General features: G+C 39.3%; 1 protein-coding gene across 6 annotated transcripts in view; it reads left to right on the top strand.

The window, feature by feature from the left end:
- LOC124297008 (uncharacterized) overlaps positions 1-7,245 on the top strand; it is a 115,269-nt gene extending 108,024 nt beyond the window's left edge. For all 6 annotated transcript variants that reach the window (XM_046747566.1, XM_046747557.1, XM_046747588.1 and 3 more), the window contains 2 exons: positions 1,028-1,333; positions 7,109-7,245. In XM_046747566.1, the coding sequence (XP_046603522.1) occupies positions 1,028-1,301 (274 nt within the window). In that variant the 3' untranslated portion in view covers positions 1,302-1,333; positions 7,109-7,245. The remainder of the gene's footprint in view (positions 1-1,027; positions 1,334-7,108) is intronic.
- Positions 7,246-16,728: the final 9,483 nt, after the last annotated feature.

The raw sequence follows: 16,728 nt of genomic DNA on the forward strand, positions 1-16,728 counted from the left end.
CAATTCTCATTGGTCGGCGAAATCTTCCCACCGCGATATTCTTGTCTGCGTTGCAGGCGGGCCAACTTGCACAAAATGTGTACGTTTCAGTTTTCAAAGAGCATAAGCGTTAAATTCCGACCGTTCTTTGAAGAATCAATTCTCCGGCCCAACAACAAATGCTTGACAAACCTTCCCGATTCACTACCTCAATTATTTAAGATTCTAACCTCGAAAATTCATATCAACTACATCGCCGCCAGAAACAGTTTGACAGCTGAAACATGGGATGGCCAGCCTGCGCGAACAGCCGATAAAACTCGCGCATGCGCGGTTGATTTTCAAGTTTCACAAGATTGTCCCGGTATATGCCTATTGTTATTTCAAACACGTTCTGAAATGTTCAGGTCAGCCCTCATCTACGAAAAGATGATTTTTACTTGTACCGTCATGGATTAACACTAACCCTTCGAGTGTACACCAATTTTTTTCAAACATGAAGAACAATTTGGGTCAAATCGACTTTGTTTCATTGTTAATGTGCTACCATTTCTAATATACGAGTCCGATATACCTAAAGAAATTCAGTGGTCTACCTTGGCTATCTTAGAATGTCACAGAGTACCTTATCTTAAAAGTATAAATATAGGTTGTAAATAGAAAGAAAAAAAATCCGGGAAAAGAGAAATTTTTGAACAATTACTGTTTTAGCAGACAAAGGTATAGGTCAGAGAGACCCAGTATGTTCTCAAAGGGTTAACCTAGCGCGCGCTGCGATGAAATGCTCAAATTTATAATATTAGTCGATTTCGCTAGGATGAATTAAATGAATAGATGATGCCTGTAAAACCACTGAAAATTATAAATATTTCATTTTTCAACCACGAAGGCTTAGAATGTTTAGCTACTTTACTTAAAGTTATTCTCACTCATACATCAATATTGCGACATCCCTTGAACACTGTAGTCAAAGTTAAGGGGTTTCCAATGATGGGACGCTAATCGATCGAACTAACTTGTTTATTCCCCAAATTATTCGCATTTGCAGGAACATCAGGTTCGACATGGCCTCGGAACTGGACTCGACGAACACGATGGCTACAAAGTGGTTGGGTCAGAGAACCACACAGGAAGTGGGATCCGTGCAGAACACATCAAGCGCTTACAGCAGCGCCTCGTCCAGTGCGATGGGGAATCACCGTGGGATGAACACCCACTACCTTACCGACGTCATCGGCGACGATGAACTGAACTCGGCCAGCATACTCCTCGGCATCGAGGACTTTGACCTGAGCCGTACTAGTCGCCAGGTCTTCATATAATAATTGAGACTGAACGCGTGCCGCAGTACAAGGTGAGATTAACAAGATTTTGTTTCTATCCTGCGTCCTACTTATCTGAATACTCCTTTTGTCAATGGCAGAAATACCATATTCTAGGATAAACTATTTCGAAATTGATTATCTATTTGACGAATAGAAAAGACTGTGTCAATCTCTCGGCACACTGATCTGGTGACAAACATACTCATTGGGCCTAATGGACGAAAAATATATTAAACAAATGTCATCTTTATGTTAAGTTTTTACGCACTGTCCAAGTTTTAACACAACAATAAATACTTTACCTATTTGACGTAGCTTTGAGTGACGCTTTATCGATCTCAAGTATCGCAAAATTATATTATATTCGAACACTGTAAGGACGGATTATTGAGCAGTCAAAATCCGGCTGTGGCACTTTTCATACAGTTATCGCACGAATCTGTGGCCATAGTAAAATGTGCTTCAAATTTTGTATTAAACGTCTACCTAGGCGCTTGATAAATCACGCTGCTTAACGATCCTTCAATTTTTTGTATTTTAAATTACCCCTCGGTTGGAAACCTGGACCTGTGCCTGAGTACTCTAAAACAGTGGATCATAATTACCGAAGGTAATTAAGCAAAGGCTCCACAGAAATCGATTCACTGGCATCAAAACGTTTAGTCAGAGGTAAAGAAGGTGGACGTAAAGTTAGGACAATGCGGTATGCCCGATTGGTTGCGAGAGGTCAAAGGCAAAGGGCGACGGGAAATTCGGGACGGAAGTTTTCTTTCATCCTATTCATCGCGGGGACAAAGTCACCCGTCGTTAAAGACTCGACTCTGTATAATATATTACATTCCTCCTTCAGACTGAGCTCGACAATTCTATTAGCTCAGCAACTAAGGTGACTGGCTATTCGGAGCTCACTCGCCTTTCTGGACACGCTAATTAAATTACTTTTATCCGTTTAGCGAAGCACTGCTTCGGGCTCTCGGCTCTCCCCTCTCTTTTGTCCACGCGCCATTACCTCTCTGTTATCAGCGGTTATCCAACATCGCGTTATTTGGGGTAGACTCTCGCTATAAACGCGAATCACAGCTGTGCGAAGTTTTTTCGAAAAAAGCCTAACTAACTGATCTTTACGGTTCCCCGTTTGCTTTTGAAATTTATATCTGCAGCAATCCTTCATCGATTAAAATGTCATATTTTTTTTAAACGGATATTTCAACGATAATCGTTTTTTTTTTTTTTTTTTTTTATACCTCTGTATACAAGGGCATACCTACAATGAAATGTGAAACTGTGCCAAAATACCATCAGGCAGATTTAAGCTTCAATCGTTCTTAAATATCAGGAAAATCTTTTTTACTTTACCGAAATTGCTGATCGATATTTTGGAAAATTAAACAATATTCATTCCTCATTTTAATCTCAGTTTTCGTGAATCGAATGGTTCATCAATCGATACAGACATACATATAAATTGATACAATTCATATCATTTCTAACAGTATCTTATAAAAAAATTGGACTATAAAATGGTGCGACACTCGTTCGTGAATTCACGAATCTGAGAAAATAATTGGCTGCAAGATATTTTTTTAACAGTAAGCCATAAGAAAGAATCCAATCCTGAACATCGTAGTTCGAATTACGTACGTTATTGTGCAAAATTGAGTTAACCCTCGGGGCAGTTTTTCTCTTCTTTCTTTTTCATCTTGTCATAAAAACATCGTAAATCCGAGAAAACGTCGGGGGAATGTCTTTTTCTTTACTTGGCGTCGTGAAGATTTCTGTACAAGACGCGGATGACATCTATTAAGACTTCGTCGTGAGATAAACATTTCGAGATCTTTTTTGACCTCACGGCATGTAAAGATGTCCAAATCCGATAATCTCGGATTTGTTTGATATGTGAGCGATGAACCAGTTGTCATCAAGAACGTGAATACTCTGAGCTCGCAATGCCATTGTTATCCGTTGGCACGAATGTGTTAATCGTATTTTCATCAGAGTGTGAAATTTTTTAACGTGTGCAACCTTTCGTCAAAATTTATATCGATTTTTGACGACCATTTCATCGCGATGAGCACGTCAGGGATAAAAATTAGCTAGGAAAGAGAAAATTGGACGCTTATTAACTGAGATTTTTTAACTTAATATCGAATTTGATTGGTTTCACCCTCCAATTTTTCAAGACGTTAAGCCTGGCAGCATCCGTAAGACGGAATCGATTTTCTTATAATGAGACCTCTAAATTCCTTTTGAAAGCAGTATAATTTGTTCTTTTCTCCCCCTGTGGAATTTTTCCTCACAAAGTCTGCGTAGCTCAGAAAAATATTTCTGCAGAATTGGAATTCCGGCAAGAAAGGTCGCACAGGTATAACAGAGGATATGACATAAGAAGTTCCGCGTGATCTTTTATCTGGTGAATTTCTCTGATATGTATGTATGTTTTGAAAAATCTTACGACTTTGAAACGACACAATGGGTATGTATTTCCTTCGAAACAATTTCGCGAACTCTTGCAGCTGTTAATTTGTCACGTGAACTAATTTAATTGCGATGAAATTCAAAAGATCGAGTCAATTTTGTTCATGAATCTAAAAAATGAACGGAATGTCAAAAATACTTTTCTACAAATGTGACACGTGTGAAAAGTAAAAGCATTTCATTTTTGATTGTGAAATTGCAACGACCGCAACTTCTTAGCATGAATAAAAATTATGCAGAAAAAAAACAAAGATCTCTACGAGCAATTCGCAGGTTTTCGAAATGACGAGTTCAACACGTTACGCGTTGACTCGATACTTTGATGTAGAATAAGCCTCGCACCGTTCTACATGGTTGTTAGAAAAAACATGCCTCAAAATGTGTAAATATTTTTACGAATCAAGTCAGCGGTTGAAATTCTAATATTTGTTCGGAACAACTATTATGCGCTTTTCTGGTAAATTCATCACAGAATTCGTTTCACGAGAAGTTTGAAGTTCCGAATGAATTTTCCGTAGAAATGAACCACCTTTCTCGACTGAATCGAAGCACGTGAGAATAGCGTCAGGAAGAGTTTGAACGCTTGTGTAATAATGACTATTGACCGCGGAGCGAACGGATGGCGAGGGGCACGCGGAGCTTTGGCGGATGTCACTCGTAGGGAATCAGTGGCAGTGTGTTCCGTTGGTCGAAGCTCTCGAGTGCCATATCCTGGTGCTCATATTCCGCGTCAACCGCGTGCCGGTTTATAATATCTACGTGTCAATCCCGCAGAAATACCCGATTTCCGCCACTTTCTGCTGGACTACATCATCCTGAGACCATGAAAGACAGTGAGTTGAATCATTGAGACACGTAAATCTTTCGTAAGAACCCTTTGCTTCGCAACACTTGCGACGTAAACAAGAGCTACGGTGTGTTTTCTCCTTGAAACTGTTGACAAGTTACTCTGATTTAGTATTCGTACATATAAACGGATTTGTCTGAGATACGGAGAAAAATTTCTGTGCTTATTGGGGAAATGATCCCGGTGAAATAAGTCTTTGGTTATAAATTCATTTCCGTTTTATGCGTGTAAAATATTTTTTTTCAATTTCGAAGAGAATTCACTCGCGAATAGGTAAATTTTCATTCCGTTTGAATTCAGACTGAGTTATTTGCGTCAGGTATCTTTTTCATGTGTCCAAAATATTTCTACAGTTACAGAGTACTGAGTGAAGCTTACGAGAGATGCAGTTTTTAAACAATCCTATCTCTCATTATATTTTTGTACATAATTGATGACAATTCATCTTTGCTAGAGTCTGGGTCAGTTTTTGTTGTGATTCTATTTTAATTTGTCACTTTTTCAACTTCCAAGGATTCTCGCTATTAAAGGTTAACCATTACCAACTTGTGTGGACTTTTATTTTCATGATATCGCGAACTGTAAATTTTAAGAAATATGGAAGCATTTAAAATTCATTTTTCTACACTTTCAAAGTTTTTCAATAAATTTGACGGTATTCGTAAGGTTTCCAAAGATGTGCAAAGTCTGAATCAAATTCTGTAGCGTTCCGTTGATATTTGAAACACACACTTTTGAAATTCGACTGAAGTACTCTAACCGTGAAATTCTGTTTGGCACTTGGAAAAGGCAATTTTTTCCATAAATTCAGTTTTATTTTGTACGTGTCCCTTTAATTCAAATATCGTTCGCCGGTTCTTTTTTTTCCTTCAAGGCAACGTTCTTCTGTAGAGAAATTTCCCGTTGCGAAAAGCTACGAAGAAATGCTAAAAATATGAGGAAAAGTGTTTTATTCTTGTTCGTTGCGAAAATATAGGAATAACAATTCTTGTTTTATTTATATGTATGAATACGTTAGAAATGTGTGGAAATTGAATGAGCAATAACAGTTTCGTTGCTACAGCGCTTCACTTACAGTAGTTTCTACACATAATCGTGTGAAGAAGTATAAATATAACTCTCAGAGTGCCTATATATCATAGTTTGTTTGGCTATTACGCGTTCGCTCATTGGAAATGAACTCACAGATCTACAGGGAACGATACCATTGTCGTAAAGACAATATTTCCGATCGATACATCTATTTATTTATTACATCTTTTTTCATAACAAAAGTTAAACATCAAGTATTAACAAGCCTTCCAAATTTATTCACCAACCAGTAAATCAATGTCGTCAAATGTGTACGGCAAGAAAACAATGAAGTGGAAAGTTTTGAATTCGGATGAAACGTTTCTGGCATGTCGGTTGATTTGAAGGTGGGAAAAAAAAAAGTTTGTAGGCCACTTCCCGTCATTATTTTTTTCTATTTAACGAGGCTAGGTATCGAGTTCAGACAAATATAGCTTTGATTTTATGGAAACCCTATGTTCCATATACCTACTACACGAAATAAACACCAAATTCGTAACATGCAATACGGTTTTTTCAAATCTCTAATCTTCGAACTGTTGCGAGGGATTCCGAAGCACGCATTGAACTTGAAAAGCATTTGCGTTCCTTTAAGTTTCGGGATAAAAAGTTTTACACGTACGAACCTCTTGAGTATAAATTACCGTGGCTTTCATGGAAATTTTTTGATGGATAAAATTTGGGAAATGAAATATTCTAAACATTATTTACGTAATTTCGTACATACCGATATGTAAAATTCGTTATATCATTAGTTATATTATGTTACGCTATTGAAATCCGCAAGAAGTAATGAAAATGTCGTTCTACAAAATATTTCAGTTTTCATATATGTTGTTCCTATCCGCAATGTTATAAATTAGTTAATATGTAGAATAGAATTTTTACAAATGACAACATTGTGTTTCCAATCTTCAATCCCAAACCACTGCTGATGAAGAAGAAACAAGTAAATGAAATTCGAAAATGATATAAACATAATAAATCTCTGCGTTTGCATTTTTTTGATTTCTCCATAAAAGGGCATAGATGGATTTTAAATTTTTTTTAGTATTTTCCGATTTACTCGAAAGCCGGTTGAGTTAGAAGTCTGAAATTTTGAGGCTCACACTCGTTTATCAATATCTACATGCCCTCGCAGTTAAAATTGAATTTCCGTCGGGGGCGCTTTCACCATGCTTATCCCCCCATGCCCTTTCTCTTATTAATACATTATATCCAACAGACTTGTTAATTTCTGATCCCCATCAAATCTCAACTATAAAATAAATTACATGAAAATATTTTTTCCTCTGATATAATACCGCATGCGATGAAGCGACCGAGCAATTCATTCGTAACTCAATTTGGAACCTGCCCAGGATTAAATGTTCAAATTTGATAAACTCGTTCTTCTTTTTTAAAATTTCAGACGAGCTCAGATCAGCCCCACCGATTCCACCGCGGCGAACAAAGCGTAAAACGAAGTCATTCCTCGATCCAACAGCGGGCTCTTCGTCGTCGGCAACAACTCCGGTGCTCCTATCCGAGCGCAGAGTACATCTCCCTCCACCGCCGCCGCCTCCTCGTGGATCTCTTCTGCGAGGAATTCGAGAAACCCTGACAAGGTCCGGCTCGCCAGGAAACGGAGAGAAGCAGCGGATCGCAGAAGCGGAAGCACGGGAGCAGCTCTCGACCTTCGGGTCGGCTCTCTGTCGCCCTCTTGTACGAGGAAACAGCCCTAAGAAGGTCCCAACGACGCGAGGATCGCCGGGGCGTCGTGCTAAGGACAAGGCGAAGGTCTCGCGTCCTAACGAGTATCCACCACTGTTTTTCACCCTCCAGGATTTCCAGGAAGTCATGGCCGACGTCGAGGGCTCCTACAGCCGGACGCTCAGAAACATGACGACCTTCGAGCCAACGCCGAGACCTCGGGACACATCCTTGGGCGTTTCGTCGGACGGCGGTAGTCTTCGGGAGGACCAGGTACTCTTCAGGGTTACGACGACGAGCGTGCCCTTCGAGCGGTGCCGCGGATCGACGTGGGGCGAGACGGGAAACGACCCGAATCACTTCATCTTCGAGGACTACGTCGACAGGCGGCAGATACGCAAGCCTCCCGCTACCAGGCTCATCCTCTTCGGCGACAACACCTTCGACCGTGACGAGGAAGACGAGGACCGCTCGATTTCTACCTCCAGTCGCACGCCGTCAAGGGTTCGATTCCGCATCGATCTGCCTGAAGAAGTCGACGCTGGGAAAGTCACCGAGCTTGACAGTCTTCACAACGTCGAGTCTCTTCCTACGGAGGATTTTGCACCGATTACGGAGAGCGATCTTGCCAAGGACGAGTTCGGCGATGTTCCCTTTGACTCGATACTCTCCGTTGGTCCTTCCGAGGACTCGACCAATTCGTCCAACACCGATTTTCAGACGATCTTGGTCATGGCCGACGTCGAGAAAGTCCCGACGGATAGTGCCTTTAGGGATCGGGAGGATGAGGGCTTGGAGAACGAGACACCGAGAAGAGGGAGCGATGAATCGACTCCGGAGAATGTCAGGCGGAGTTCATTCCTGATGGACATGCTGCGGGTGAAAGAGGAGTCGAAAGAATGGAGCGCCTGCGAAGTTGTCGCAACGCACCCGAAGGGTTTGATTCCGGGGTGTAGAATCGACGGGGATGAGGTGCGGGCTAGTGCTGCGATCGAAGCGAAAAGTAGACTGCTTGGTGAGCTCTCGAGCAGTTTTAGTGGTATAAGATTGAAACAGCGGGCCGAATCGCGGCTCGGCAGTAATGATGAAGGAGATAAAGAGAGGGCTGGTAGTTTGAATATTGATTCGAAGAAGAAGGATGAGGCGGATGGGAAGTCGAATGTTACGTCGAATTGCAATTTAGATAGTGTCATAGATAGTAAAGTTGTTAAATGTAATGTAAGCGAACAAGAACCAATTGAGGATGAGTCGAGGGTTGTTATACCTCGAAGCGGACCTCGAAATAGCAGCAATTACGACTGTAGTCAAAAGACTGATCAACTTATCGATATTAAATACGTTGATAATATTACCGTACGTGAGGGTGACAAGAAGCAGGAGGCAGAAGACAAGGTTGTTGTATATGCTGAGGGATCGAACGAGGAGAGAGAAAATATGGCGGAGGAATACAAGGACAACGACGATTACGGTAGCAGCGACGTAACGAACAACAATAACGGAAACAAGGTAGAGTTAGAGCCAAGAATTGGCGTCGATAAGTGTGCCATAGTCCTCAAATCTAATAATAATATTAATATTAACAATAACAATAATAATAATAATAATAACAACAAGAATAATAATAATAATAATAATATTAATAACGACAATAACGCCATGACACCCGTAGATGTAAGTACCGACCAATCCAAAAAAGTCTTATCGATAATTCCCGGTAGTGTTAGAAGCTTCGTTAAATTCTACGAAATTCAGGGCGAGACTAGCATCGGTTTTAACGTCAGTGAAAATTGTAAAGATGCTTCCGGCGTTGTGCTGCCGAAGATAAGAGTTGAAGAATTTGGGAAAACCTTGGATATCGAGAGTTCGGGGGAGAAAACAAATTCGAAGAATCTTGTCGAGACGCCGGCTAAGCCGATACAGGTTGAGATAGAGAACGATGTAAAATACACGATCGTTACGAGGAAGCAAATGCGGAAAGATCAGTACAACGGTCCTGCACAGCGCGATCAAAAACCAAAGATCGTAAATCAGCCGACTGAACACGTATTCGATAAATCAAACAAACCCATTTCGGACGAAACAGCGACTCCCCGGCAGTGTGGCTTGCCGTTAGTTAAACTTTGTGAAATTGATGAAGAGCGGAGAGAAAAATCTGGAACGAGGTCGTCTGGGTACTCCGAGAAGCCGGCTGAGAGGGTTTCTCAAGAAACATCCAACGCCGCTCCAAGGATCTCGCCAGGAAACCAGGTTGATTATTCATTTTCTCTTCTTCGTAATTGTCATTTTTTTCATCGCTAGTATGTACATTATATACCGTTGTTAGAGAATCGGATCAGTCTTGTATTGTTTTTTTTTTTTTTCGTAAGATAACCCGTGAAATTCAGCACACATCTCCAAGTCTAAGTATCGCATGTACGTAACTGAAGATCAAAATGAATCGAATTATTTTTGTGGATAAAATTTATTTGACGCTAAATTCGTACAAGAAATATGACTAATTGCTCGCTGCCAAACAAAAAATGAATAAAGTTCGTAAAGAAGCTGAAACTCCGAGCCAGAAACGACAGCCAAACATGTTGACGTTGACTAAAAGAAAGGAGTGAAGTCTAAGAATAAAAATTGTATCAAATTTCGTACGAGATCATTTTTCAGCATATGACTATTGAAAGCGTCAAACTAGTTCATTGTTTAATTTCAAAGAAGTTTTCAATGTTTTGCAAGAAACAAATTGTGCATTGTGTTAACCGAATAGCAAAAGATTGACGTATTCGAATGATTCGTACGAATACGTAAAATGGAATCTAAAAACTTGCTGGCTTTAACAGAGAAATCTTGGCCAATTGTGCCTAGATAAATGATTCGACGTGATGTCAACTTCACAGTAGGATATAACTTTACCATTTCATTAGAGACGAATTTAATTCCTTTAAAGTTTCCCTTCGCAGTCTCTCCTGTTGTTGAGGTGCCCTTTGTATTTTATGTAAGAGAATGTTAGCTCGCCCTTTGATTTGGCCGGCTACCAATAGCGGTGAAACTTTATGATCCTCGGAAATTGTTCCTCAACTGTTCCCCTGACCCAACGTAACACCCATATTAAATTTCCCAGAAGTTAACACGTCGTTCCTAAATCCCTAGTGGTCACAAGATCGAATCCAATTCTCCCAACAATAATTTGAACTGAAGACGATTTAATTATTATCCAAAAAATTCAACGTTTCTGATCCAATGCCAAAATCACCACGAGTCAGACGTTAACTATAGATCAAAACTATCAGTACCAATTTGAAAGCATTGAACATTGAAAAGAGCTACGTGTCACATATTCGCAGTGAATTCGTTTTACTTTTCCGCAGTATAATTTGCGAAGTCACTGTTTGTATTGGGATAAAAAAAATATGTATATATATATATATATATTTAATTCAAATGGTTATCTGGATAAAATAAAACCTACTTTAACTTGCACCCCATTCCAAATTTTTTGCTGACGTAGGTACTTTGATTTATTGCAGTTGATGATTTAGAATTGGCAAAATAGGAAGAAAAAGCATTTTAATCATATTCCGGACCGCTTTCGTTTGTTTCAGGATGGCCCAACCTCGGGAGAAACCACGAATCTCACAAGTTCAGGTACCGCAACCCAATCGGTTCCGAAATCTTCCGCCACGACAATCAACGAACGTTACACTTTCTACTGCACCGTTTAGCTAGGTTTGTACTGCGTCCATATCGATCCCAACTGATTGATCTACCGAATTATCCCTTGTCGAGGGGAAGGACAGCCGTTTTCCCTCATGCGTAACAGGTCTGACATATTTCGACGCTGCTCCGATACATACGAGACGTTAATCTTTGATTATAGAACCAATCTTAGTCGAGTCCCAGAATTTTAACCCCCGTGTTAGTTAGTCGGTTGTTGAAACCTCGTGATTCAAGGCGTTATATTGAAAATGTTGATAACTGATCGTAATGCCGATGGATGCAAGAAATGCAAACTATCCGCTGATGCTGTATTTTAGTAACAATACTGTTATTGCGAACCAGTAATACGTTGATTTTTCGTTTTTCCTGTCCCCCTCACAAAATAATTGTTCTAAAATTGTACTCAGAGGCTTAGACTCTTGGGGGGGGGGCACTGAGTTAGTTATTTATTATTAATTGTGATGATCGCAATTGAGATTATTGACTGGGAGGCACTCGTTAGCCTTTAATTTGATTCCACGTAAAAAAAAAAAATAATAATAATACACACCGTGTAACGTAATAGTGAATTTGTTGTAACTGTGAGTGAACGAAAAAAAAAAGACAAAAACAAAAAAAATTAGGCTAGCTGTACTTAAGTCATATTATTGGAGCGCAGTAAAACGGTCTTGTACTTGACAAACGTTGCTGTATGACGTAATAGTATTTATACGCATACAATATGTGAACGGATAATTTTTTTCTCCTAGGCTATTATTTACACATGTACTTTTGCAGTTGATATTAATTTTCCAGAGTGCAATTTTTTAACACATATTCAAAAGTACGAAAAACGATGTTGTTCTTCGCCGCTATAATTAAATTTTTATTAGTCAAGCATATTGTAGTTACGTTTTATAGAAACATATAATACCTATTAATTATTATGCATACATATACGCAGAGAATAAGTACACAGAGTAAACGCAATTGTTGTATTATTATTCGGTAAGGTTGAACAGCTGCAGGATATTAGTGTTTCATGGATTTATCGTTGACTATACAACATTTTATAATGTTATTTCTTGATTATAGTTTTATTGGATAAAAATAATCGTTATTTCGTTTAGCGCGAAGTTCGTTGTGCTTTGAAACTACTTGGTTAGAAGTTGCACTTATTGTTAGAGAGCTGAAGTTTGATTTCAAGCCAAACCACTCCGTAGCACCTACAATAAGACCTAATAAGCAACTAACGAATATCATGTAAACCTAGGCTAGAAAATTATTGATTCATTGTTTAGTATCTATTGTACACAGTTGCAGCCCTGAGATAAATTTCTGTATGTTCAAATATGATTCCTAACTGCTAAATAAATTATTATTTTCGATGCTGTACAAGGTCACATACACACGACGATGTTTCTTTGTTTCTCTTTAATTCTCATTCCCATTTAAACGCGTAGTTTTCCATCGTCCTTAGAAACTTGCCTAAGTAGATACTTTCATAGTTGAACGAAAAAGAAAACCAGAATAAACTTTTTCTCCATAAATTTACCACAATAATTGCGGTTTGGTCTATGTGGTGATTGCTGTTCTCGAGTAATCGATCAAGTACAAAGTATCGGCTGCAGGGATATGAGAGGGACGAGCTTCTGACGTACATGTTGTACGTTTGATCAGAAACTAACGGTGATCAATAGGACTGGGTGCATTTGCATGAATACCCACCTAAATCGCCGTTAGAGGGATCCATAATGAGGAGAATTTACGCGTGCACATCTGCGGATTGAAACATCACTCGTGGCATGACTGTCCAATTTGGCGATGGTTATAATATGGTCCCCATACAGATCGTCAGTGAATCTGATGCGGTTTGTTAGTTGTTTCCGAAGCAATCGAGAAGCCGATAGGCGTTGGTTGGGGGTTTTTCGAGGATCAATTCGTTTCGGGGCACTTCATCTCCTAAAGGAATAAGGGTAGGAAATAAAAGAGTCGCGGGATCGATTGAGAGCTGGTTATAAATAGATTGTTTGTTTTCCATTCGCACGGCCTAAGCTTGGCCAGAGTAAACTTTTCCAGTTGCTTCGCATGTTGCCGTGGGGATAGTTTGGAACTTTATTCTTTCATTCGTTTCCTCTCACGATTTTGCTTTTCTCTTTTTCCTCTCTTTCTTTCCTCTGAACTCCCCTGAGATATTGGGCGGCACACAAACCGGGAGGAAATTGTGGTGCCGTATAAAAGTACATTTTCCTCAATCTCACCTCTCCGACTAGAACCGTACAGCGCGTGCCTCGAAACTCAACTTCAAGCTTTTCTCAGTTTCTCCAAACTCTTATATTGAGATGGTTATTGTTCAATTACAGATTTGTACGCTGATCCGAGTTCAGGTAACGTGGAAGGAACCTCGTATATTTTTCTATTCAATCGTTGATCCCTTGGCTCTTGATTTTGATTCTCCTACCGATACGAGAAATCAACAACCATACTCATGACATTAGTGCGAGTCTGGACAAAGATATTGTTACAGTGAAGCTCTGCAATAAATTCCAAGTAAGTGAAGCGAAGCTTATCTACATCCTGCGAATTTTGGCGATCGTTGATCTATTTTTCTGAAAATAGGATGATTTTTTGATCGCTGTACAACAGCTGTCACCAACCGTTGATGATCAATGAACTCGAACGAGTTTCAGAACATCTGAAACTTCGTCCGGCTCGGTTTCTTGTTCAATGCCTGTGAAAGATAATGTGTTTCGTCAAGTAATTATTATGATTCTTCATTCGTCAAATCGAATTGGTATAGCTATGGTTCTCTTAAGCTCGTTCAAGGTTGATTGTAGCGTGAACTTTTTTTATAATAACTTCTCGATTTGTCATGCTTTTAAGACTTCGAGTGAATTATTGTTCGTCAGATGTGAAAAACTACCAACTCCAACTTTAAAGCTTATTAATTTCTTCAGTCTCGCAGACCTCGTTGGGTTTTAAGAGAGGCTATAAAACGAAATAAAATATTTTACGGCAAACAATTTTTCCCCCCGTTATTTCTAGCTCAACGGATAACCAGGTTAACGTTAATTAATGAACATCCACCGTTGAAATGTGGCACTGAAACGGGTTTACACACGATTCTCGGTTGAAAAATTATTCTATTTTCGAAATTCACCTGATGTTACGAGTCATAATATGTGAAGATTGTTAACCCAGAAAAATTCTTTACCGTATTATAATTTTGGCTACATTTTCACCGAACTTCAAGTGGATTACATTTTTTATAAGCTCGTATTCCCAGAAACTATACGTTCCTTAATAAATATCCACCGTAGCCTAATTTCAAAAATCCACAAAGTGTGATGGCGGAATTAATTTCCATACGAATGCAGAGTACTTTCTTGTCTTATTCTTGTTGGTATACTGTCGCAGTTTATGGTGATTAGTAGATTGTCGGAGTGCTTCTACCAGTTGTTTTTGTGGGTGTAATTAACAACCCGGCTGGATGGCGGAGTTTCGTTTCGACCAAGCGCTAGTTACGTCACAATGGGATCACCGTGATCCCAGAGGATTCAGGGATGCTATTCAAGTAACAAACAATTTAAAGACTTTGAACATATCTCTAGAGAAAAAGAAAGCACAAGATTCGGCGAGGTGAGGCAATTTCATACAGCAGTTGTTTTAACTAATTATAAAATAAACCTCTCAGTGAGAAACTTTATGGCTTTGATGACCTTGCAACGCGCTCGGCGAAAAACAATGTTAACATCGCAAACTGAAAGCTTTTAGTACTCCACTTTGAGAGTGAAAATAACTTGCTCTAAAATCGACTCTCCCAATTTATCTTTATGGTTTGAATAAAGAGAAACTGTTGAAATTGCACGGAAAAGCGAATAATTAGATTTTCCTAATACCATACCCTCACGGAAAAAACCCAAATAGGGTGTAAATTCGTACCCCTAACTTTTTTCTTATGGGAAATTAGTATTATCTATGAGTTGGGGGTACGAATTTACACCCAAGTGGGGGTTTTTTACCGTGAGGGTAGTCCCAACATAATAATTCATATCTTGAGCCTCTTGTTTTTTGCACTCTCGTATTTGTAGCTCTAGTTTTACTTCGTTCCATACCGAATGAAAAACTACATCTAATTGGAAACAAGTCCGTATCCGAGTAGAAAACGAGGTTCTTGTTTCAGTTTCAACTTGGGTTTCGAAAAACTTAGATTTCAGCAACTTTTCACAGTAAGCTTCGAGTTCTGTGATGATAGATAATTTAAAAGGATCACCGTAAATATAGGTCCATTTCCGAAGAACTTTGTTCGTCTCCCAGTTCCTTTTCACCTAAAATATTGTTCAAAATCGTAGGGTCATCGATCCGTTGAGGTAATTGGTTTCTTCCCTTGTGATCTCCGATCCAAATTCCAAATTTGCGTAGAAACTAGGCGCGAGGCCTGATCACTGCGTGATTCTGACCTAATTCAACGGTTCTCATAACAGTGAAATCCTTTCAGCCCGATCTGCCTCCGGAACTGACAGGCTTGCGGCTTTCGACGGAGTTGTGAATGAGAGAGTGCGTCCGACGGTTCAATCCACTTTTGGGATAAGCACTTGTCTACTCGAGCACGAATCAGCTCAACGGGTCAAATTTCTTCTTGATCCTTACAAATGTTGAGTAAATTTGCAACATGTGACTTTCGCGTTCGTTCAGAGAAACGAATGACTTTGTTTTTGTTTTCGGTCACGATGAAGGCAGATTGTGATTCGCGGTTCTGAACGAGATTTTTCTCTGTGACCTGGCGTTTCGGTATCCAAAGTATTTTTATGCGTGCAGATATGCGCGGGCGAATGGAGGTAAATGTTTACATAATTCCAGAAGGCGATAGCTTTCATTAAAATAAAGCGTGAGACGCCTGCGTAAAACTTTCAAAGTGGAAAATGTTTAAAGCTCGAGTCTAAGTTTGGCTCCAGTGGCTTCATCTTCTTCTTCTTCTTCTTCTTCCTCTTCTTTTTCTTTCCATCTGCTGCTTTCATTGGAATTCTCGATGGAGTTTGAATTGTTTTCTTTTTAGACGCTGCTTCCGTAAACTTTTTCAATATCTGCTGGCTAATCAAGAATTTGGTAATTATAATACCTGGATAAGGTATAGTCACCTTAGGCAACGGATAGTCTCTCAATCGTCCAAATATATGGAGAATTCATTTTCACTCCTACAATTTTTCATGAACTCTTATGAGATTTGATAGGTGAACTTGATTTTTGAGAATTATTCTCCTATATTTCTTTCTAAGCTTCCTCGTGCTTATAGTCAAATGAATTAGTTGCAGTATTGAAAACTTGAAGCCTTCGTTATTTACATATTGAAGATAACTTCGTGCTCGTTGTTAAAAAATGAATGACAAGCTTAGCTTCTTTTTTCCGACTGGACCGAGATAAGAGAAAACTTGACTCTCTGTGCAAGCTTCATCTCAATCTTTCCTCACTCACTCAAGTATGCCTGTGATTTTGGAAATTGAACAACTCTTGCTAAATTTAAGGTAACGATGAGTAAATTATTTGATAGGAATTTGGTTTCGGAGCCAAGATAAGTGAATTAGTAACGGCCAAGAATAGAAATATATTTCAAAGAAAACATCGCATTTTCTCATTTCAAGAATAATTATACTTTCAAGG

Source organism: Neodiprion virginianus, chromosome 1 (assembly GCF_021901495.1).
Source record: "Neodiprion virginianus isolate iyNeoVirg1 chromosome 1, iyNeoVirg1.1, whole genome shotgun sequence".
In the NCBI taxonomy this organism is placed as follows: Eukaryota; Metazoa; Arthropoda; class Insecta; order Hymenoptera; family Diprionidae; genus Neodiprion; species Neodiprion virginianus.